Source organism: Pleurodeles waltl, chromosome 8 (genome assembly GCF_031143425.1).
Source record: "Pleurodeles waltl isolate 20211129_DDA chromosome 8, aPleWal1.hap1.20221129, whole genome shotgun sequence".
Classification (NCBI taxonomy): domain Eukaryota; kingdom Metazoa; phylum Chordata; class Amphibia; order Caudata; family Salamandridae; genus Pleurodeles; species Pleurodeles waltl.
The window spans coordinates 124,387,461-124,412,229 of NC_090447.1; the positions used below are offsets into that span (position 1 = coordinate 124,387,461).

The 24,769-nt window shown below is 43.5% G+C and overlaps 1 protein-coding gene across 1 annotated transcript in view; it reads right to left on the reverse strand.

Annotated features, from left to right (window-relative positions):
• INTS4 (integrator complex subunit 4) overlaps positions 1–24,769 on the reverse strand; it is a 337,269-nt gene that overhangs the window by 19,446 nt on the left and 293,054 nt on the right. Inside the window, exons 21-22 of the mRNA XM_069203922.1 lie at positions 17,384–17,527; positions 8,168–8,288 (exon numbers count right to left, since the gene is read on the reverse strand). Of these exons, the coding sequence (XP_069060023.1) occupies positions 8,168–8,288; positions 17,384–17,527 (265 nt within the window). The remainder of the gene's footprint in view (positions 1–8,167; positions 8,289–17,383; positions 17,528–24,769) is intronic.

Below are 24,769 nucleotides of genomic sequence, written 5' to 3' on the forward strand. Positions count from 1 at the left end.
TCTCGACTGGAGTCGGACGATCTCGGCACTGTTTGGGCCTTTTTCGGTGCCGACGGTCGGTCACCGAATTTATGGGTCGAGCCATGGCCTGGTGGCAGTGGCGTCCCCTGGGCCTTGTCAATGTTCTTATGTGGTGTTTTCGACGTCTTACTCACGGTTCGTGGGTCATCGAATTCCTCGGAGTCCGATTCGTGGATCGAGAAGGTACCTTCCTCTTCTTGTTCCTCGAACTCTCGGTGGGCTGTCGGCGCGGACGCCATTTGAAGTCTTCTGGCTCGACGGTCTCGGAGTGTTTTTCGGGACCGGAACGCACGACAGGCCTCGCAGGTGTCTTCACTGTGCTCAGGTGACAGGCACAGGTTACAGACCAAGTGTTGGTCTGTATAGGGGTACTTGTTGTGGCATTTGGGACAGAAACAGAACGGGGTCCGTTCCATCGGCGTTCTTCTGCACGCGGTCGGGCCGACCAGGCCCCGATGGGGGATCGAAAAACTACCCCGAAGGGCACCGGAGCTCTTCGATCCTCGATGCGGTGTTGAATCTAACTACGCCGATCCCGAACGCAACAATACCGACGAAAATCTTCCGAAATTAGCTATCTTTCCGTTCCGAAACTCGGAGCGACAGGAACACGTCCGAACCCGATGGCGGAAAAAAAACAATCGAGGATAGAGTCGACGCCCATGCGCAATGGACACAAAAGGAGGAGTCACTCGGTCCCGTGACTCGAAAGACTTCTTCGAAGAAAAACAACTTGTAACACTCCGGCCCAACACCAGATGGCGAGCTATTGCAAAACATGCGTATCTACAGCGACAGATGCCATCGAACAATGTGTTACTTGTAACTTTTGTTCTCTAGTATTGGAATCTTTCATTAATTCACATGCTTGAATCATCCCAGTTGTTATGGTGGGAGACCCATGGTATATTCTAAAGCAGTGGAAGTAATTAGCATAACTTACAATGACAGACATTGTCTTTAGTATCTTATCCACATCATTTATAAAGAACCAAACTTCAGCCACACAGGCGACAGCACCCTTTAGAACACTCCAGCGGAGGCATCTTCCCTCAGATTTCGAAGCACTAGTGTGAACAGTTATTACTCGGCGAGAAGGAGAGCCTTTAAGGGGAGGATAGTGGGTCGCATCTGAAACTATGAAAAATTCCGATACTGGAGAACAAGAGATACCTGTAAGTAACAATTTTTTTCTCCTGTATTTGAGTATCTTTCGGAGATTCACATGCTGTCAATCGGTTTAGTAAGTAGTCATAAAACATGTTTAATACAGTATGTTATTAAATAGCGGACAGTGGGTCCACACTTATACAGTTATTAATATCAGGCTCGCCTTATTGGAAAAGATGCCAAAGTACTGCTTGTCCCACAGCTGCATCACTGCGGTGATCTGCATCTAGACAGTAATGCTGAGTAAAAGTATGGATGCTTTTCTACCCCTCAGCATAGCAAGTACTGTCAACTGAATCACCAGAGAACAGAGCTGCCATTGTAGAAATTGCTCTCGCAGAGTGTGCTGTAACCTTTCGATGCAGAGGCCTGCCGTCCTTAGAATGGCAGAATAGTATTGCTGTTGCGATCCATCTGGCTATGGTACCTTTAGTGACTGGACCATCTATGTTATGAGCACCGCATCTCACAAACGACTGATCAGTACAGGGAAGATCCTTTCTCCGTTGCATATAGAATTTCAAACACATTTTTTCACATCAAGAGGATTTATAGTTTTTTCAGCAGGTGTCTGCGGGTTTAGGAAGAAAGTTCACAGAACAACGGAGATCAAAGTCAGTTGATACTTTAGGTATGAAGCTGGGATTGGTCCAAAGAATAATCTTTTCATCCTTTAATTGCAGAACAGGTTTTTTAATTGTGAAAGCCTGGAGCTCACTCACTGTTCTTGTAGAAGTTAATGATAGCAGCAAAGCAACTTTCCATGTTAAGAATGAGAGGTACTGTGAATCAGCTCGAAAGGGCTTTTCATTAGTTGGGATAACAGAGTTGATCTGCCATGTTGGTGGAGGCAACTTTAACGGAGGAAATACACTGAAGAGTCCCTTACGTAATTGCTTCATTAGTCTATTTGACCATAAGGAAGGAAAACCAGCAGTCCTCCTGTAACTAGAAATCGCTGTCAGATGCACTCTGATGAAAGTGTACCCAAGACCTGCAGTGGCGAGAGAAAGGAGGTATGGCAAGATTTGTTCAGGAGGTGACAAAATAGGATGGAGGTTCGAGGCTAGACACCATAAACGTTTCTATTTTAAACAATAGGTTTTGTTTGTAGCATCGGCTCTGGCCCTTGCAAGAATATCCCTACATTCCTGCAGGATGTTTAGGTGTTGCAGCTCATTATGTAGAGAAATCGATAAATGGACAGACATCGGGTCCGAATGAAGGACACGCCCTGTGATTCATTGAAAGCAGATCTTTCTTAGGCTTCAGCTGAATGTGGCTGTCCTCCAACAACAGTAGGAGCTCCGTGAAATAGTGTTATCTGGGACACCCTGGACCAATAAGTATGAGCTGGCAAGGTTCCTTCTTCATTTTCTTGGGAAGCCTGGGAATAAAAGGGATCAGGGGAAAAGCGTACACAAAGATACCTGACCATCTTATCAAAAACACATTCCCCCCCAAGATCCCTTGTGGGGGTCACGACTTAAGTAGAACTGTCATTTTTTTGTTGTCTTGTGATGTAAACATCCAGACTTAGCTTTCCCCATCTTTGGAAAATTGTGTACAGAACGGCTTGTTTCAACTCCCATTCGTGACAAGTTTGATGCGTTCTGCTTGTTGCATCTGCCAAGCATTTGTTGACACCCGGCGGATGTTCTGATCTGGTGTTGATCCGATGTGTCAATGCCCATTTCCAAATGCTTTGTGCTTCTTGCGAAAGGGCTAGAGATCTTTTACCCCCGTTTGTTGAGGTAATGCATGCTTCTTGTGATGTCCATTCCGATCAACACCAATGATCTTTGTATCCTTGGTAGAAAGGCTTAAAAAGCAAGCAAAATTGCTCTGAGCTCCAGAAGACTGATGTCACTTTTTGACTGTTGTAAACTCCATTTGCCCTGTATTTGCAGGTCCTGCAAGTGCGTTCCCAAACCTTCCGAGAAGCGTCTGTTATGACGTACTCCAAAATTGGGGAGAGGAAAGACATTCCCAATGCTAGATTGTATCTATCCAAGAAGGAGAGTTCACTTCATCATCAGTGTGATGTGGATGATGTTGTCAAACAAGCCGTCTACGTGGAGCCATTGTGCATCCATTTTCTCTTGAAAAAGTCTCATTTTCAGATGAGCTTTTGGAATTAGGAGTATGGCAGAAGACATCATGCCCAGTAGAGATTTGAGACAGTGAACTAAAGAGGACTGTCTTTTTACAAGATCGCTAGCCAGTTCAGAGAGTTTCCTTTGTCTATCTGTGGACAATAATGCTTTGTCTTGCAGTGTCTCTTAGGTTGCCTCCAAAACACTGATCCTAGTTGAGGGAGAGAGGAAAGATTTCTGAATATTTATGGTGAGACCCAAGGTTTGAAACATCTGAAGGCAATTTGTTGTAGCCACAGATGATTAATAAAAGCACCAACTTTTCACCAGTCAGTTGCTAAGATATGGAAAAATATGAAGGCCCATTTGACATAAATAGCCCCCTACTAGGGTGAGCCAATGTGTAAATATTTACAGTGCAGACCTGAGACCAAACAGAAGCACCTTCAATTGGTAACGAGTGCCGGCTACTATGAACTTGTGAAATTTTAATGCTTAGTATGGATGGGAATATGGAAGAAGGCATCTTTGAAATCGAGGCTTGCAATGAAATCTCCGTGATTGTGAAGTTTAAGAATTTCCTGGAGCGTAATCACATGAAAAGATAGCTTTTTCAGGTACTTGTTGAGTTTCCTGAGATCCAGAATAGGGCGCCATTCTCCTGATTTCTTGAGAACTAGGAACAAAAACGAGAATAGAATCCCTTTCCTTTGTGAGAACATGCAGACTTTTTATATGGCACATTTAGCTAACATAGCCAACGCTTCCTTGTGAAGAAGATGGAGGTGAGAAGGCTAGGGTTGTTTTGGTGGTGTATGAGAGGTATTTTGATGAACTCCAGAGTGTGCCTGTATGTAATGAGATTCAGGACCCACTTGTCCGTTGTGATTATTTCCCATTGGTGTTTGAAGTGTGAAATTGTGGCCCCACCTGTTGTTGCTCTGTAGAGGTTGTAACTGGTACTAAAATCTTATCATTGGTTTCTGCTATTGTCTCTGGCCGAAGTTGGCTACTTTCTCCTCAGTTGGTGTTTGGAGTATGCCGCTGATAGTGGGGCTTGATAGGGTTGATTCTGCTGACAGGCAAGTTAAAAGGGCTGCTGGAATGATTGGTATGTTTGATACCTCCGGTATCCTCCTCGAAAGGAATATGTTCTTCATCCACGCACTCCACGAAAGGGTGTCTTTTGATACTGAAGGGTTCCCAAGGATGTAGCAGTTTCAGTATCTGATTTGATGGTAAGTAAGGCATCGTCAATATGCTTCCTAAATAGAGCTTCGCCATCATATAGCATATCCAAGGTTATTTTTAGAACCTCCAGGCAAATTGAGGTAGACCTGAGGCAGTCTCTGAGCCAGAGAAGCAATATCCATTTTGCAATCCACTGTTTCGGAAGCTGATCTTTCAACTTCCTGCAATATCTTTTTTGCCTCGACTTTCTTGTCCTCTGGCAAAAAGTCTAGGTGTGGGGCAATGTCAGAACATATCTGGTGATCATATCTGCCAAGAATTGCCAGGGAATTTGCCACTCAAGGAGACGTGGCTGACAAGGTGCAGAATCTCTTTCAAGATTACCGAATCTGGCTTTGGATGCCCTAGGAAACAAAAGCAGGCGATCCCTCTGGAGCTTTATATTTTTTGTCAATAGGTGGCAGCACTGCTGCAACAGTAGCTGGGGTCTTCATTATTTTAAGGCCTTCTTCCCAGATGTAATCTATTATCGGGATTGCCCTTACTGTCTTTCTGGACTGTTCTTTGAAGTTGTATAAAAAGCAATCAGATTGTTTAATTGTGATTGGTAAATGAAAGCCGTAGCCGCTCTTTCCATGAATGTGTGAAATCCACCAATGCTGCCAGGCGGAGAATCAATTAGCTGTGTAACTGGAGGAGAAGGCGTCGGAATGAGTAGTCCTCCAATTCATTTGGTAGAGACCGCGTGTCTCGAATTTCACCTTCCTCCATGTTTTCATCTTCCTCAGCTGCACTATGATGATGATGGGTCATCCCGAGGGGGCATACCAATTTGTGGTTTTGGAGGCATTCAAGGAGTAGGTGGGGGTACTGGCTGAGGTGAGTCATGTGTTCCTATAGAGAATTGTGCTCCTGCAGGCGTTGGAAAGCGCTTGTAATAGTCCTGGAGCATGCCTTTCTAAGTCCGGGACAAAGGTACCTGGATCTTGAACCATATCCTGTGAGGAAGAGAAATGTTGGTACTGATCAACAGCGATGTGACTGATCAATATATTTATGTCCTTGGTAAATAGGTTCATAGTATTCTTCCTCATCATCCTCATCTTAGTATTTCACAAACAACTCAGATGGACTGTGAGCTGTACCAAAAGGTCCCTGCTCATCATCATCTGACTCCTCAACATCCAGCAAGTGGCTAGCTGGGAAAGGGGACACCCTGCTGGGTGAGGTCAGTTCTGGATGCAACATTACAGGTTTAAACTGCAGTCTCATCGACGATGTCAATGGTGGTGGCTTGAAGTGGCTGGAATTAGCATGGGTGGTTTCTTAGATTTGGTCTTCACCATTAATGTGTCTTCATCTATTTTCGTTGTCGATGGTGCGATTGACAAGGTTTTCATCGACGGTGCTGTCAGGGATGTTGTCATGAACGTGGTTGATATATGCCTCATTGACAGTGTGGTTTTTGTCCATGGTATGGTCTTCATCGACGGTGTGACAGTTGTCGATGGTGAAATCCTCGTCGACGCTGTGGTAATGGTAGTCGATGAGGATGTTGTGATCACTGTTGATGGGGTGATCGTTGAGGGTGCGCCACTTTACATTTTGTTGTCATCGACTATTTTGATGGCTTTACTGTCATAGACTATGTTTTTTCTGTCAGTTTGTGCTCTCTCAGGACTGGTTCAGAGGAAGAATTTGAAGGCTTTAAAGACACCAGAACAGACTGTGTAGTAGGCTCTGATCTGGTTCCTGCTTTTTCGCTCTTTTCTTCCTGAGAGGAGCCTGTAGCTACTGGTGATGCGTCTTTTTAAGGCCTTTCTCTGTTTCTGAGGTAACTCGTGGAGTGACCTATCTTTTTTGGCTTTGGCTGTGAGGTAACAGCGCTGTCACTATCTTTCTCCTCAGAAATTACCCCAGCCTTGGTTTTAAGTGTCTGAAGCCAAAGCAAAAGCCATCCCTTTCTATCCTTAAGAGTTTTCATAGAGAAAGTCCTGCATATTTTACAGTCTTACCTTGTGGGCTGGATGAAGGAAGTAAATACATTCTTCAGGAGGGTCTTCTGAAATGCAGCCTCTTCTCACCGCAGGTCCCACAAAGCCAAAATAATCCTTCTTTCAGTACTTCTGATATACTTGAACACAGCTCAAGAGATTCTGGTATCCAAATATGAACTGAGCAGAGGTCAGGGAGACTCCCTTTCACCCAACGTGTGCCAGAAAATCTGAGGAAGAGGTCTCTGCTAAGATTGTTCTAAAGGGTGCTGTCACCTGATTGGCTGAAGTTTGGTTCTTTATAAATTATGTGGATGAGCTATTAAAGTCAATGTCTTTGTCACTGTAAGCTATGTTAATTACTCCCACTGCTTTAGAATATACCTGTGGGACTCGCACCTCGACGACGGGGATGATTCAAGCATGTGAATCTATGAAAGATACTCCAATACTGCAGAATGAAATAAGAAAAAGTGGGTCCTTAGGGAGCACTGATCAAACAGATAGTGAAAAAATTAGCAAAAAAAGGGGCATTAAAGGAGGTCAGACCCTGGATATTAAATGTTTATAAGAGCAGTCAAAAGACGTGTTTTTGAAAATTATTTAGCCCTGTTGCACAACATCCAAGATACTGTGCAGCATGGCTAGAAACCATTGGCAAAGCCAGTAGGCACCAAAGGCAAGCCCTACTGGCTTTGTCAATGCTTCTTAGGTAGGCATTTGCCACTTCTACAAGGCCCTAGGGACAACCGTTCGCAGTTTGGTAAAATGCACTACACACATTCCTGAGATGGTAACAATGGCATACAAACTTAGAGACATTCTTATAACCACAGTGTGCGATAAACCACCTCTAAGAGGGACACCCCAACATTATACAGTATTCTAAAATATAATGCCTCAAAATCTTCAGCAGAGTCCTGGAAATAAACATCCACACCTTACACACATCTTCCATTACGTATAATTTAACTAAAGCACTGTTTTACAAGTTTTTAACAGGGGCACGTACCCAGACAATGACTGGTACATAATCTCTTGTCAACAGAAGCTTTGGGCTGTATCAGAGATTTTCTACAACAGGCTTTGGCTTTAAACCACAGTCTACTCTGAAACCTGTCTCTGCTACTCTTCTCAGCCTTTACCTTGTTGAACAAGAAGTACTACTTGCAGTCCAAACTTTAGTTATCAGCAAACAGTGCTCTATGTAACTTTCAACATAGACATCCACACTTGCCTCCAGGGGTTTAACAATTTCCATGCTATCAACCCACATATGTATCCTCAGTAGCGCTATGCTGTACATGAGTATGGTGTCATCAGTAAGGTCATATATGATGGTATTTGAGATGTCATCAGTGCTGTCATGAGAGATGTCATTTGATATGTCACAAGTGATGTAATATGTGAGGTCAGAAACAGTACAGAGGATGCTTGTTGCACAATGCAGTTATGCTATACAGCTACATTTGTCCCAGCAGTGATCTATCAACCACTGCAATACAACCCTACATTTCAAGATGAAATTATATAACTGACCTTGTACCTTCAGGCGTAACAGTGACAGGAAAAAAGGCTATTCTTGTGTGTGTAACTAATACTAGTTAGTAATCAAAATTATATATATGTTAAAAAAAAAAAAACATGTAAAAAGAACATTAAAAATTAATAATGCCGCATATGAATAAGATGTACCTGTCCAGGCTGTATGTGAAAGATAAACCTGCGTAATTAATCTGTGTCGGTCAGGACCAGGATTTCGAAAGTCGGAAGGCTTTGGGTGAATCACTTGTACCTGTCCATCAGGATACACAACCTACAAGAAAAAGGTGGTTAGTAAATACTGATTCATATTTTATGAAAACAAAATAAGTGTATTAATTTATTTACCCACCAAACTTGGTTACCCAAGAGACTCGAAGCTTATGTTAACTCGCCAGTAAAAAACACCAGAGCAACAAATTCATACTTCCTAACAGTAGCCACTCCGAAAAATGTTATTTATCTTTAGTAACACTTTGCTGGTGGATACTCTAACCTCTGATTTTTCACCTTGAGAACACCTGCCTGTGCCACACTAGATATGGAGTTTTTCCCTCAGCAATTCCCTTGCATTCTGGTAGGTGGCCTCATGTGGGTCCGCGTCGACTCTGCCATGTAAGTGACGTCCAGGTCACCATAAAACCCCCACCTACATGCATCAACAACAGTTTCTTTCTGATATCTTTCCGGAACATCAGACATGGAGCCTTTAGGACTCAGACAGACCCAGTCTGAAGATCCCATAAACTGGAGTCCTTTTAGTATGGAATGTAGTAGTCCCGAACAGAGAAGGGAGGTCAGTGAGGAATCTGCAGTTAGATAGAGTAACCAAATAAGAGCTAAAGATCTTTACCAGTGGTAAGCAAATTGTTTTGTTTTTCTGATGGATGATGGATATTTCAAACTGCAGATTTCTAATCTTGTGAATAGATACCAAAGCAGTACCTCCCCAGATGATGGGTTTATGGAGTGGCTCAGACCAGAAATTACTGCAGGACCGAACAGGCAAACTGGCCATCCTGCCAGATCTGGCTATCCAGACAGTAGTGCTTTGTGACCATGTTAACTGACATCCAGGTTGCAACCTGGCAGATGTTCAAAAGAGGAACTCCATGCACCAGTACAGTGGTAGTGGCTTTGGCTCTGGTGGAATGAGCCCACAGGGCTTCTGGAGGCTGTTTTTTTGGGCAGACCATAATAGATTTTCACACAAAGAGAAATCCATTTGGAGATGGCCTGTTTCTGCAGTTCTCTTCCTTTCTGCACCCCAGTGAAACCCACAAAGGGTTGATCATCAAACCTAGTGATCCTTTGTGCGATCAATGTAGAAACTCTTTTGCCTGAGACCAGAGGCCTCATCTCCACCTCACCCAGAAGACCTTTCTACCCCAGCAAAGATGTATCTATCACGACTGTTAGCTCTGGGTGTGGTAGGCAGAGGGATCTGCTGCGGGTCCAATTGTGGTTCACTAGTCTCCTCAGACACCTTAAATGAAAGTGCTTGTTGTTTACCTGAAGCTACATGTAAAGACTCTGACTGCAGGACTGGGATGCCGAAATAGGCTTCATGCAAAACCAAGGCCACCATCCAGTCTCTTGGATCCAGGATTGACAGAACTTGGATCAGGGAAAGCATCCTGAACTTGTCCGTCCTGAGGAAGAAGTTCAGAGGGCGAGGCCTTTTCCTCCTGTGGCACCAGGAAATTAAGGGAGTAACAACCAGTTCCGAATTCTGATACCAATGCCCTCTCTATGGCTCTCTTGTCCAAGATTGCTGAATCTTCCCTTGCAGGATGGACAAATGGTCCTCCGGGAGTGGTGTAGGAGGCATGTTTGCAGGGGTTGAGAGGAAAGGGAGGGTGGATTCATTCTGGACAATATGGAGCACCCATTTGTCTGATGTGATGTTTTGCCATCTGAGGAGGTAAAAGGTGATCCGACCTCCCACCAAGTCACCTTGTGCTGCTGAGTGTTAATTAAGGTTGTTTTGCAGCAGCTACAGGGAGAAGGGCTGGAATTTGGGTAGTCTTTTGCACCTGGGGGTCTGGATGCTGACAGTCAAATCCCCGACCTTTGCCTTGAAAGACCCAGGAGGGGTGCTATTGCTGAGGCAAGGTTTGACGTAGTCTCTGTTAGAACCTTCTTCTGAAGAGACTGGGCTAATTGCACGGCGCTCGAGAACCCTGTGGAGTGAATTCAAGCATAGCGATAAAGAACCACACTGGTCCTGACTGCCCTACCCAAGCAATCTGTTGTGTCCATGCCTGAGAGTATGACATTTTGCTGCGTCCTGATCATCATGTATGATTTGATAAAGGTTAGCTCTGAGGTCATCCAGGACTGCTGATAAGATTTCCGCCACCATGTCCCACAATGCATGGAGATAGTGTCCCAAGAGACAGCTGGAGTTCACAGAGCGTAATGCGTGGGTGGTGGAAGAGAACATAAGTTTGGCAAATTTCTCCAAGCATTTTGACTATCTGACGGGGTGGTTTTAAATGCCTTAGGGTTGAGACTGCTGGTAAAGACATGGACCACAAGACACTCTCGCATGAGGTGTTGCAGGAGAAAGGCTGAGTCTACTGGGGCAGGCCTCTGATAGCCATCTGCCTAATAACTGGTGGGCAAGATCCTGGCTCCGCCCAGGTGCCCAGCAGTGTGTCAGCTGAAGCCTCGTTAAAAGGCAGAAGGGGTTCCTGCAAGTCCTCTGTTAGAACATTTGTCTTGACCTCAGAAGTAGGTAGTTGTAGGTCTTGGACTTATGACCATCTCCAGATAACCATGGCAAAGGAGGCAGGCTCTTCCACTGATGGTCTAGAAGTTGGTTAATAGAGGCCAGTGTCAGTGGAAGAGTTTGCGCTACTTGGTTCTTGAAGGTCCAGAAATAGATTCTCATAGTTAGTAAATTATAGTCACCATCTGGGACAGGCAGTCTATAATGTATAGAAAGCATCTCAGGATATGAATAAGTTAAGGGATAAGGAGGTTGTGACTTTGGTGGGGGTGGCAGCGAATTTGCTTCTGTGTCTGAAACAACTGTATACGCCCACCCTGGCATTGGCAGCATTGAAGCTCAGGGCTCTGGAGTCAGTTGTGGCACTGTTTCCGGCTTGGTGCTGGCCCTGGAGTCCGGCCGACCGTGGAAAGGAAGAAGGTGGAAGGGCACAGTCTGTGTCAGGGATGTATCCTCTGTCAGTGAACAGACCTGAGCCCCCCCTGAATCCTTAGGGTCCAAAGGCATTCCAGAGGGTTCCAAGTAGAGTACCAAACAACCACAGCGTGGCCTCTCCAAAGGTCTGAATTTTCTGCGGCTGTGTCAAATGGACCCAAGAACTCTGGTTGCATCGGTATTAGGGCTGGAATCGGTTCCGAGGTCCAAGATAGAGTCATTGGCTTGGGAGCGGCGACTCATGGCGGGAGAGGTGGGACAAAGGGAGCCGTGTCCCGACTTCTTCGGTTTCTTCTTTTTAGATTTACCTACTATTTCCATATGGAGAAAGAACACTCCTAAATACAACCTTAGGTTCAGGATGCATCAGTGTCCTTGACGTTGAGCAGGACCAGGCCTTTCGGCAATGTTCTTTGATGTAGAGTTGGGCCTTACGGTCTAGATTGTCTTCGGATTCATCAGTCATGTGTGGAGCTCAAACACCAGAGACAGACTGGTCTGTCACTGATATTTGCTTGTGATAAACCTTACAAGGTTACAAGCTTGTCTCTTAACATTGGAAAAAAGTTTGAATATATTGGCTGTCACATCTGACAAGATTCCAGGAAGCAACCACCGGATCTGCATTTGAAAGTACGAAAAGAAAGGAAATGTCAGCGCGAGGAGGTGGCAACTATGTAGGGGTACAAGGTCAACTCCTGGGCTGGGCTTGTGTGCATGAACCCCACAATACCTACCGATACGTGAGAGGATCGGTGAAGAAAATTCTACTTGTACTGTCTAGAGCATGGGGGCATCAGGAACCTGTGGTTAGAAGTATCCATCAGCAGAAGTCTTTCTGAAATTGGACACCTTTGCCACAAGATCCGGATGAACTCCAGAGCCTTGGATGTCCAAACATTCTCTAGGTCCCACCTTTTCAAGTTTGGGGCAATTCCTGTTAGTCACTTTGAAGACTCCCAGTCCCTCAGGGAGAGAATTTAGAGGACTTGGGAGTTTCCAGCAGGTGCGAACAGCAAGGTCCAGTTTGGTTGTAATGGGTCCACTCTCCATCCAGGAAAAAGGCCCCTTTTCACTTATCACAGTCCTAGACCAACACAGATTTGAGCCAGCTGACCATTCGGGTCTGCTTCTTAGTCCTGGATACAAGTGTAAATAGGTACACAAAGGTTACAGACTGCAGGGCCCAGTTCTCCTCTGGTCTGCCACAGGTCCAGAAAGTGTTCTGAGGAGCTGGGGGTGAGGTTCAATTCACTAGACAGTGGACAGAGGGAACTCTTGGACACTCCCTGATCAATGGGCACAAAGTTTCCAAGGCCAAACCTTCCCACGTTTTCAGCACAACCTGTTTGCCTCACTGCAATCTATCCCACAGTGCACCATTCTCAGTAGAATCCAAAATGGTAGGAGGGAGTTTGAGGCACACCATGGGTGTTTATTGATCAGTCCACCCCCTCTCAACTTCTCCCAACTGGTTCTGTGGCCAGCTCTCACATCTACTGAGACTAAAGTCAGGAGGCTAAAGTGTGGTTGGGGTCACTCCAGGCTTCCCCTTTCACTAAACTAAGTATATGTCTCCAACTGGTCCCTTTTAAGTTAGTCAAGTTCCTGGACACTCCTGAACTGCTCTGCCTGGATTGAGTTGGGTCACATTACTTCCATCAAGCCAGTTTGCTAGGCCCAAACCACTGCCTTTGCTCTGAGAGAAGCAGCAGCAGCATTTCACACCTCATCACAACAGCACTGATAAGACAGGCAGACCAATGCTAGTTAGTCTCCAAGGGCTTCAGGCAAGGAAAGAGGAAAGTATAACTTTTTAATGTTGCCTTTCACCACACAAGGGAAGTGACCTTCCCACCAGATCTGGCTGTCAAAGTAGTAGCGCTATGTTAATGTATGCAGTGACGCCCACTTTGCAGCTTGGAAGGTGTAACGGACAGGCATTCCGTGTTCCAAAGTGGTGGCAACAGCCTTAGCCCTGGTGGAATAGACTCTCAGACTTTCAAGAAGCTGCTCCTTGGCAAGTACCAGCAAGTCTTAATAGAGAGAACTATTCACCTCAACAAGGTGCTCTTCTGCACCACCTTCACTTTCTTTGTTCCAGCGAACCCCACAAAAAGTTTAGCATTCACGAAATGGCTTTTGTTACAATCAATGTAACTGCTTTAGAGCAAAGAACTCTGGCAGAGCGATGGTCTGCCAAACGCGGCAGGTAGTCAATACTTTTGGTAAGAGTCTTCAGCATCAATCTGTCTGGGTAAAACATGCTGTAGCAAGACTGCATTGAAAGTGCCTGAAATACATTTGTAACGCGGTGATGCTATTGCAATGAGAAGACTGTCTTCAAGGTAAGGGGACACAGCGAGCAGCTGTGCATCAGCTTAAAGCGTACAGAAATGTCAAGACCAAGTTAAGATTCAACTGAGACATAAATGGCATGGAAGTACTGAGTCAGGATGGGCCCTTTAGCAGGTCCCAATGAGGGCAGAGGAAGCAGGGGAAGAACCCAGCAATGGTAACACAACTAGAGAACCCTATAGTTCCTCGGGGTCCAAAACCATGCCAGAGGGATCCTGAATCACACTGAATATCTGCAGCACTAGCCTTTGAAGGGCATAATGTGCCTTAATGTGCTGCAGTGTTGAAACTGGCCTGGGAAACTCTGACACGTCTGGATCAGCTGAGGACATTGGCTCAGTAACCAGTGACAGTGATACAGCACGACTTTCATCTTGGCATGCTTGTGCCTACTTCTTGGAGTTGTTGTGGCAGAACAGGGTAGAGTCTTGCTTTGCTTTTTTTATGCTTGTGTTTGGAGCTGCACTTACTGGAGCCCTTTGAGCAGACAGTGGAATGGTAGTGGTAACGACACCAAGAATAGAATGAGGCCATAACTTGGAGCGGGGCTACTATTTGTCCTTGGCAGCGTACAGCTTTGTCTCCTTGTCTTAAAGCACCTTTGGATGTCTGAGGGCATACGTATTGCATTACTCACAAATTGTGTCCCGAGCCCGATCATCAAGGACACACCTTGTGCAAATCCATGAATGCCAGCTACTCCCTGATGTCATAGCATGGTCTGAATCCGGCTTTTGTCGGTAAGGACATCAGTCCTTAACATATTGTATAAAATGTGGAAGTTGTAAGGAAACTGACCATTTTGGGAGCAGAGCTCCAGATCTGCTTCAAAAAGCATCAAAGCAGAGAAACTGAAATCAGTGCGCATTGATGTTGGTCATATGTGGCTTTTCCTTCGTCATTCCTGGGCAAATATGACACCAGCACAGAGTTGCACACTGCCAGCTAGAGGCGCACAGGAGCACTGCTATGAAAAATCTCAAGACCCAGTAAGGCGCATGGGGAATATTCTATGGTAAGGAATCCGGGGTTAGAAGTATCCATCAGAATCCAAATTCACTACTAAATTGGACTTTTAATAAATAGTATAAATAGGGGTTAAACCATCTCTGCAGCGCACTCAAATTCCAAAGGTATGGGATTAATATATTAACTGTACTTTAGTTTTTTTCTCCAGAGAACCAGCTATAGCCTTAACAGTGAAAACAATTTTGGGAGGTTATTTACTAGGAACATACAAACATCACATTCTTATATGTTCCAATTCTAAATAACAGGAACCCTAGCCTGTGGGCTTCAAGGTTTACGTAGGGGTGACATACTTAATATTTAAACGTAGGGTATCCCCCTGTCAATAGATTTGACAAGTCTGCTTACAGGTTTACAAATTACATAAATTCAGAAGTTTCTTTCTGATCAAAGTCAAATGATCTCATGATATGGGATTCTATGCAGACTATTGCTTTGTTTTATGTTCTTTTTGATAACGTATAGTGCACCCTGCTGTTCACTAATTTGCACTGCCCTGTCACACTTTATGCATACTTTACGTACTGCACTGAGACAATTGGTTTTTATTGTGATCCCTAAATTAGTTTTTCAGTAGTCTACCTTTGTATGTTGTTTCATTTTGTTTTCATCCTATTTGGGCTTACCTATTTTGCTTCCCCCACCACTCCCTCCAAGTGAACTATTTAATTGTTGCACTATAACAAATCTGGTTCTTACTGTTATAGGGTTTACCCTGTTGATTGTTACACATTATACATGAAGCAATTAGGTTAGGTAGATTCTCTGCGTTAAACTGGGGAAAAGCATTACCGTTTCTATCATCAGTAGGTACTGGGACATGTGACATGGAATTTCCACTAAGATAGTGCTTATCAATGAAATACTGGTAAATCTCCGTGCAGAGAGATGTGCAACATGTTCTTAAAGATAATTATGGTGTTATGTACAACAAAATAACAGAGCACGAACACCACCAGATTAATTTCCCATTGTCAATGAGGCCAAAAAGCTTTAATGAAAATGAAAATATGCCCTACCAACTGCCCCTGCAACACTTCACCAACCTACAATACCTCATTATTGAACTCACTGGGGGCAAGTAAACAACCACTCATACGATGTGGCAGATTAACACATCGTACAAACTAGGCAGTTTCACAGTGGTAAGTTTTGAAATGCTCTACCTTTCAGCACATGCTCATTATCCTCTTTAGTGGCTTCAGCCACTGCCATTTCAGCTTCATTTAGTAACCGAAAGAGATATTGCATAAAAGACAGTCCCTCAACAAAATAATCTGACATCTTGGCAAAAGAACCCTTGGTAGTTATGACCCAGTGGCCTGCACTGGCTGTGTATGGCACAAACTAAATAATGTGAGACGTATTGGCATCATATACTCTCCTGCCATGACGGTTCAGGATAATCCTTTCATTCTCCAATCCATGGAAACAAAAGCCCAAAACCCAGTTGTTAAATTTAGGCCTCTACACAATAGAAGGCTTAGTCTTTGAAGGTACATTTTTACTATTGCAGATGATAGCACTCCCTTACCTAAGTACACCACAAGATACCTTCCTCTACTACGGTCTAGGCACCTACCACCAACTCAAATTTGTAGTGTTCCCTCAAGAACCTCTCCTTTTCCTTACTCTTAGTAGTGTGATAACTGTTCCTACCAGACAACACGTTTCCAGACTACAAAGTTTCCAGCAGGACAGTAAGTGGAAAACTGCCCAAGATGTACAGGTTACTTATGAACAATGGCTGTGGTGCGGTGCACACACAGTGGAAGTATCAGGTAACAACAGGCATTGCCTCATTTATTACAAATATTTGAACATGATCTACTACACTCCAAAAGGTATGATGGAAGGAGAACTATGGGAAGGGGGGCCTTGGTCGTGCCCAGGCGTAGCAAAGTACTGGTCTGAGATGTTCGAGTCACTGTCCCTTACGACAGGACGGCTGTTACACCAGACTCCACTGGTTGCACTATTGTGGCATACAAAAGCAGTTCTCTGCAAAGGCTGAGTACCTGCCTTACTGAAAGCAAAATGGTGCTTGGCGATGGATGTGGCTTCCACCCTAAACATACAAGATAGGATGAAACCATTTAATTTATAGTACAGCTAGAAAATATGATTATATACCTATGCCGTTACAAGACCGACAAACACATTTGGGGGTCACTGCATTCCAACTTGCTTAGCTGTGGCTCTTCAAAAAGATCGCAAAACACTGTACAGGCGCCCCACAACTTGAATCACTGAATGTACCACTCACTGTGAATTGAAACTGGCTCCTTACACCAATAGTATTTTAACGTCTTTGACAAACACTGGGACACTCTCTGGATCGACAGCAGTTCTGCAATTTGAAATCTACAAATTTGTTAGTTATTTGTGGTTTCCGTGCTTCATGTTGGTCATGAGTCAGGCACTGAAAATGCCTTGAAGGACTGTGATCATCCAGAGAGTACGCAGCTGAGAAATCTAATCATTTTTCATTGTAAAAGTGCTCAGGATCCCAAATATATAAGAGTGAGTTCAAATGTTAATTACTATAAATGAAAAACTTCATGACAAAATGAGGATTTTAAGATGTGCATTTTAGCTGAAAAACGGATGCTCCCTATATTAAAAGATGGTCAGAATGCTTCAGAAAAGAAAAATAAAGCAACAAAACAATGTGTGCATCGCCACACAAACTTTACACAATTGTGCTCTACAGAAAACAGATAGAAATCAACAATACTATTACAGTTTTTTATTAATTCGCATTGCTTTTTAGAAATCCTAGATTTCTTTTGAACAATGAAAATAATTCATACCTGCACCTTCACCGTGTTCTGAGGATCTTGAACATGTTCAAGAGTTGCATCAACATCTAGTGCTACTACCAAACCAGAAGTAAACCTTAAGGGACAATCAGATTCACCAGTAGGTTCAATAATTGTTGCAGCTGCTCTCTGGATCTGAAAAACAGAGTAGTTATAAGGATATTACAAAGTTGTACCTATTAGGTTCTTACAGATGATGCAGTTCCATACTAAGAATATCCCCTTATCAGCAAGGAAAACCATTTCCGTTCCACATGTTATGAAATTATGCTAAACAGACAATATTGTCATAACGTGACCCCCGCCAAGGTGGCAGGCTTTTGTCTTGATGGTGCCGTTGTTTGTTTCTGTACCTTTGCCAAATTGGTGTTTTGACCAAGGCTGGTTGTGTGCGTTACCAGGCATAACTGGTGAATTTCACTGGTTTATGAGTTTGAGCCAGATCCATAACTTACTTTTTAACTGTGATTTGTTTTTTTTCACTTCCCAATAGTAAATGTCATTTGTTTCATGATTTACTTAATGTTCAGCCCCTGCTGAACAGGGCTAAAGACCAAGCCCTACTTGCTCAATTCATGATCGGGTGTGGAATTCCTATAGCCCAACACCCAGGACATGTTGATTGGGGTCAAGGACAACAAGTTCTCATGTTTATTTTGTCCTTACGACAAGTAGGCTTAACCCCTTGCAGCACAAACCCTTTGGCTGACAGTTTATAGTACCACATTACAAAGAAGGTGAATTGTTTGCAGTTGAGGTAATATTTCTGTCACTTTGTTAATGCTGTTGAATCGGTATTTATGTCTGATTAATGCAAAGCTTTTGTTATTATAGTGAGTGCTCTAAACAAATGTAATCTCGGACTGCACTACTGATAGTGAATCCAGTAAAATAAACGTGTGCGCACGTTTGCAAAGTCTATCAATATGAGGCTATGTATGATGTTCCCAGAACGCTCTCTAATTAGACGCAAATATTTGCAGAAGCTTGGAAGCAAGATTGATCATTCTTTGCTTTCAAAATAAAACGTTCACAAAAAATGCAACTAGAAAAAAAATGTTTTGCTAAATTACTGTGAAATTTTAGGCACCATTTCTTTGAAGTATCATTTACTAAAATGTGTTGACGCATGCTAATATTTCCCAAAAATATTCATAATGGGAAAAACAGTATAGCTAGTTTGAACAAGAGTATGGGAAACATAAGAAAACAAACATTGGCAAAGTCATTAGGTCTGGCTCTGGTGGTCAAGTCTTTTGGTTGTGTGTCTTGTTTTAATATGGCTTCTGTAAAACTGTATTGTTGTGGGAGCTGTAGGGCCCTCACCATTGTACCAAACACTGGCAAAAGCAAAACATTTTTTGGCCTCAAAAAGCACACATTGGCAAAGTACTTTGAGTGCCAATATGCTCATTGTGAAAGAGCAGCATGCTATCGCTCACAGTGAAGCCAGCCGACAAATTGATAGATAGAATTTTAATAAAAACAAAAAGTCTTAACGCCAGACCTAATTATAGGCTGAATTCTTAAAGAAAGTCTCAAAAGTGCACCCAAGTTAGATGTCTTTGCATTCGTGTAGATTTACGTATTTCAGGAATTCACAAGAATTTACACAAGCAGACCAAGAAATGTTACTCCTATAAAATATCTGTGAACTTTATTTTAGCACAACCAAGTATACAAGTATAGATTTGCTCATGCGAAAATCTGTTGAGCATATATAAGTTCACTTTTTTCATCCAATCACTTTTTCCCCCAAGCCTGGAAGAAGTTTTACTTATGCCCTTATCAAAAGTAAATTTCCAACCTTTCTCAGTAAGGGAAACGATTAGTGAAGAACTGGTGAAAAACCTTAAACCATGCACGTTATTAGGTTTGAATAGACTGAAAGGGGCATTCCAACCCTGGAACTATTGCCTACCACTACCTCCAGGTCCAGAACGTAGATCTGCAGAAGGGTGGCAAAATAAGGGAATTGCTAGTATTCAAGCCCTACTATAGTATTAGCCTTGGCATAATCAGAGAGGCTAATAGAGCTCTGATATAAAGAGATTACTGCCATCATTAGTCGTCGCACAACATGGCACCAAAGGGACAAATAGATTTTTGCATGATGTTGATGGGCGTTAGCTGTGCACTGCAGGAAGTTGGCTGCAGGGCCAGGTCTGATGCCTAACCCACTGAGGCTGTCCAACCCAAACTCCGTATGGCCTGCAACCAGGCCCTGTGCCCAACCAAAGGGCGTGATTGGCTTTACAACAGGCTTAATGTGCTTGCTGCCAAATTCCATGCAGAATAGTTCAATAGCACCAAAGATATTAGTGAATGAAACTCTAATTGCCTACCCATTTACATTTGCCTTTCCATTTACCTTTGCCTCCCATCCCTGATGGATCGGCTCAAAACTTGTGTATAGTAAGGTAAACCGCCAAACGTCTACCAAATTTTATGTGGATTCATCAAATTTATTAGCAGATGAACAGTTCTTTCACATACTACAACCCATGAATTCTCCCTCCACCCTTGATAAGCCTGCATGAAATGTAGGAAACCAGAAGTAAGTGAGATATGCCAAATTTCATGCAGATCTAACTAATGGTATAAATAAAAAAGTATTTTGCCCCCTCCCCCCCCTCTTATTTCCACCCGTTATTTAGACTGCACAAATCTTGAAAATTCTGCAGAGTTTAGCTTGCTAACTGTATCCCATTTTTTATTCGGACTCAAACAGTGCTCAATTTATAAAGCTACTGGAATTTTACTGCCCAAACCTTTGATGGGTCGGCACAAAACTTGACATTCAATCAAAAAAGAAACCTTTCACACTTCTGGTTAATAGCAAATGAAAATTTTTTCACCTCGACTTTTTAACTTGGGGAAGGGAAGGGCCATGGTGGACCAAAAAAAAAAAAACATATAAAATAATAAAAGAAGTTTAAACATGCTAAGACTCTGTCAAATTTTATGTGGACCTATCAAGCAATACCAAAGTTACTAGTAAATCAAACATATTTTAGCCCCTCCCTACATTTAACTTTACCTGCCCTCTCTATTGGATCTTCACAAGACCCAATGTACATGCACTGGGTGTCAGTTACTATTTGCTTCGCATGTTTATTAAACAGCACCAAAGTTATAAAAAAATGAAAATTTTACTTACCTACCCCCCTCCCCCTTTACTTTAACCATGCCCCTCCCTTTTATGGATTGGACTAAAAATTGACACACCAATAGAAAACTAATCATTCCAAGCTTCTGGCAAATTTTGTGCAGATTCATCATACAATACCAAACGTATTAGCAAATGAGAATCCCCCCTTTTATTAACTTTATTGATATGCACACATTTGTAAATAGTAATATGGACATACTAAGTGTCCACCAAATTTCAGATAAATTAGTCAAACGGTGCCAAAGTTATAAGCAAATAAAAAAATGGCATTTCAACTGACAAGATATACAACACTGTTAACCCTTTAAATCCCACTATCGCCTTTTTTAATGAAAATATCTCAAAAACTACTATACTGATTTACACCAAATTAAAAATAAGCACACCTTGAATAATCTACTTTCATGGCAAGTTTTGTGTAAATCAATACAGCAGTTTTTGCTCTATCTTTCGGGAAACTTTTCTTTAATTGGTAAAATGGAAATTTATACACTTCTTCATCCACTAGCCTTAATTCTTTTTCCTGTGGATTAATATTCATGAACCCTGGTGGGCTGAAACTTTGCTGACTGAGTTACTAGACTGATAGGTTTCGTGCAAATCTTCCCACAGGGTTTAAAGTTATAATCACATTTGAAGAATGCCTTTTCAATGGAAATTGCGGCTGTACCATAACTATATAGTGGTTAATTTTCATGAACATATAACCAGTATCTTGGTTTCAACAGATGCACAGCTCCCTTGGAGATGGATTCCGTATTGCCCCAGGCCTCATGCAGGTCCAAGTTATAGAACCAGGAACTAACATAATTGAACCTTGATAGTTTAAAAGTCTTATCTATTTCTTTCAGTTCTGCAAATGCATTCTTGTAAGCCTATAGTGCAATACTAGACCACAGTCTCAATCAGATTAAAGGTTTGCACCATGAAATTATATAGCTATATACAGATACACAGATCGATATATACAGATGGAAAGCGACCTGCTGGCATCTGTTTGTAGCACGTTGTGCTGTACATTCACACGCTTAGCATACTTTTTGCCATCTAGAGTTGCATACATAAGGGACCTTTTTATATCAAGTGTGTGTAATGCCATTTCCGCCACGAGGTGAGGTTGTGGGAAGAAACCTGAAATTCTAGTAGTCTGATCCAGATGGAAAGGTGACACCAGCTTTGGAAGGAATTTGAGGTTTGTTCTGAGAACTAAACTATCTTTATCTACCCTTATGAAAGGCTACTGGAGAGTAAGGGTTTGTAGCTTGCTAATATGCCATAGGAAGGTACTGGCAATTAGGAAAGCTACCTTCTGGGATAGTAAATGAAGAGGGCATGAGCGCAGGAGTTCAGAAGGTGGTCTACTAAGTCTGGGAAGGATTATACTGAGGTTCCATACTGGCACTGGAAGGGCTTTATGACTGGATTCTGAACTGCGATGCATGTTGTCTGTTTTGTGTGTAAGCTGCAACAGCGGATAGATGATGCGAATAGATGATAATAGATGTGTAAGCTAGCCCTAACTTTTGTATGTGGAGAAGGTAACTATCCCTGTACTGTAGGGTTTAAAGGATCAGAGCTGTTGGGGATATGCAGTAATGGACTAATCTTTCCTATTTTGCTGCTTAACAAGCGCATGTCGTAGGCGCTTGGCCTCTAAGACAGACATGCACCCTTGTGGGAGATAAAAGTATCCAAACTTTAGGACCTTCGGTGCCAAATCCCAAGATTCAGCTGTGCTGGTACTCAGTGATTGATCTGTCTGTGCTTCTGAGTGAGAAGATATGTTTGAGAAGAAACTTCTCATGTCGACTGATGACAGTTCCAGGACAGTAGAAAACCAAGGCTGCCTGGCCCAAGATGGAGAGACTAGGATGAGGCTACCAGTGGTGATTTCTCCAGCAGGGTCGCGATGTGGGAGGCACTTGTGGTTGGTGGTAGCCTGTGAAAACAGGCTGCAGGCATGAATTGGGCGGGTCAGCCTGGCCAAATCTGGGTTGGGGGGGTGTGAGTGGGGGTGTTTGGGGGACTCCGCTGTGGAGAGTCTAAGGACCCCATGAGCAATGTTGGCCCACATCTCCCCGGGCTGTGAGGCACAGGTGCGTGTTTTCAGGATTCGGGTCACGGTGCTCAAGAGGCCCCAGAGGTTTCTGCTTTTCTACAGACACAGGCTGTAGAGATGGACTGTGGGGCCAGTCCGGCTAAATCTAAAATGGGGCTCATCTCCTGAGGGTCTCTGTGCCCCAGGGGCACTGTTGGTCCATTGCAACCGGGCTGGGGAGCTTGTGTGCAGTGAGGCTTTCGCCATCAGAGTTGTGCTGGCAGAGGCTCTTGTTTGTCATTTTGGTGTCTGAAAATGTGCAGGGAAGCAGCTCATCTCCTCCAAAGGAGATGCTGCTGGCCAGCTGAAGTCGTGGGTCACTCCACCATAGCTTTTGAAGGTGACACTGCATTCTTGATGAGCCAGGTTCGAGCAATTGTTGGGGACACCTGGCAGGCTGGCAGAGTTGGCACCAAATCAGTTTCTGCTCCTCGGTTCTCGCGTTGTGGACTCCTCCTTGTCCTCCTTTCTTCTCCAGGCAGACACATCTGATTTCCTTGTGTCAGGGGGCCACCTAAACACACATTTTAAGGGTGTTCAGGGGAATGAAGGGTAGTAACCAATACTTACCCCTGGGGTCACTGCACCCCCTAGATGACCATTTCCTGTTGAGAGTGGGCAACACCTTGTCCCAGACTTTCTAATTTCACCACAACCAAGGTGGTGAAATCCTAATTTTCGTGTTCACTTCAGGTAGTCCACCTTAGGGGTGTGACTAGCCTGGAGGGGAGACTTACTTATATTAAATGCAGTGACTTTGGCATGACACACAGGAGTGTGCAATGTCATGTTTTCACTTTATTGTTTGCACCATGTCACAGCCTACAAAGGCAGTCTGTGTGGAATGTATGTGTAGGTACCTTAGGGTGGCATTAGACACCATGCAGCCCTTAGGGACCCTCTTTAGTACTCATGCCCTAGGTACCGGGGTAGCGCTTCCTAGGGACTTACAGAGGTCCTTGAGTCCTTCGCAAATGGTGTTACAATTAGACATCACTTTGTTTTAAGGAAAGAGCGTGGATACTGAGGCCTGGATGGCAGGCCTCAGTGCACTGTCACAGTCAAAAACCAACATCCAGTAGCTAAAAAGGGGGCAAAATGCTGGGGGAAAACACAAACAAAAAACAGTTTCCTACAAGTAGTATGACACTTGTACTGATGCCCCTAGAGCAGTGTCCGCAGCATTATATATCTGTTTTGGAAATTATTTTGCCTTCTGACATTATTTCTTCTCCTCTTTTCCTGTATTGTTCAGGTAGGTGTTTGAGAAGCTCCTCCGTTTTTTCTCATTACACTCTGCTGTACATAGACAACAGGGCAACATAGTTAGCAACTTTCTAGTGAGTAGTAGTTCCCAATGCAACCTATTTACATGCAGCATCTATTCTCTTAATCACTTTGTCTGGTGAAGGGGCGTCACCTGTGGCTAGGGGAGCTGTGCACTTCTGAGCAGTGTGGACTAGTTATTCTGAAGGAACCTTGCTCCTAATGTACGTGGCATCCTATGGGGAAACCTTTTTTTTTTTAGCTCATTGAAATGACAACTCTGGTTCTAATCAGGACTTTTAAAATTTCTGGGGCGGACTTGAGCATTTCCTTTAGCATAGGGTGAAATTAAACAAACCTCTGAGACTTTACAACTGTCACCACAAAAAAAGTTTGTCTTTCTCCTGAACCACATGGTAGGTAGAAGTGCGCTGGATGACCTCATTTTGCGGTGAGGTGTCATCAGGAGGGAAGGGGCAGACGAGGCAGTGATCCAAATAAGGATACCCTGCTTGACCTACAGGACAATCTTCCCATGGGTTATTTACTGGTGCTGCACTTACAGGTTGATTTTAGGGGGGGGTCCCACGATCCATATGGACTGTTATTGTGGGCAGGTGTAATCAGAGATGTTTTAAGGCAAGGACAAAGTGGACAACTGCTCAGGGCCCCACATTCCAAAGGGTCCTCTGATAAACTGAGTGGGAAATCAAACATTTTCCCAAGTACAGTGTCACTCCTTCACTCTGTGTTGCCCTGTGCAATGCAGGGAACTCAAAGGCCTTTTTTATTTGTAAACTACTAGGGAAAGTACCAACGTTCACAGTCTGCAAAAATCCAT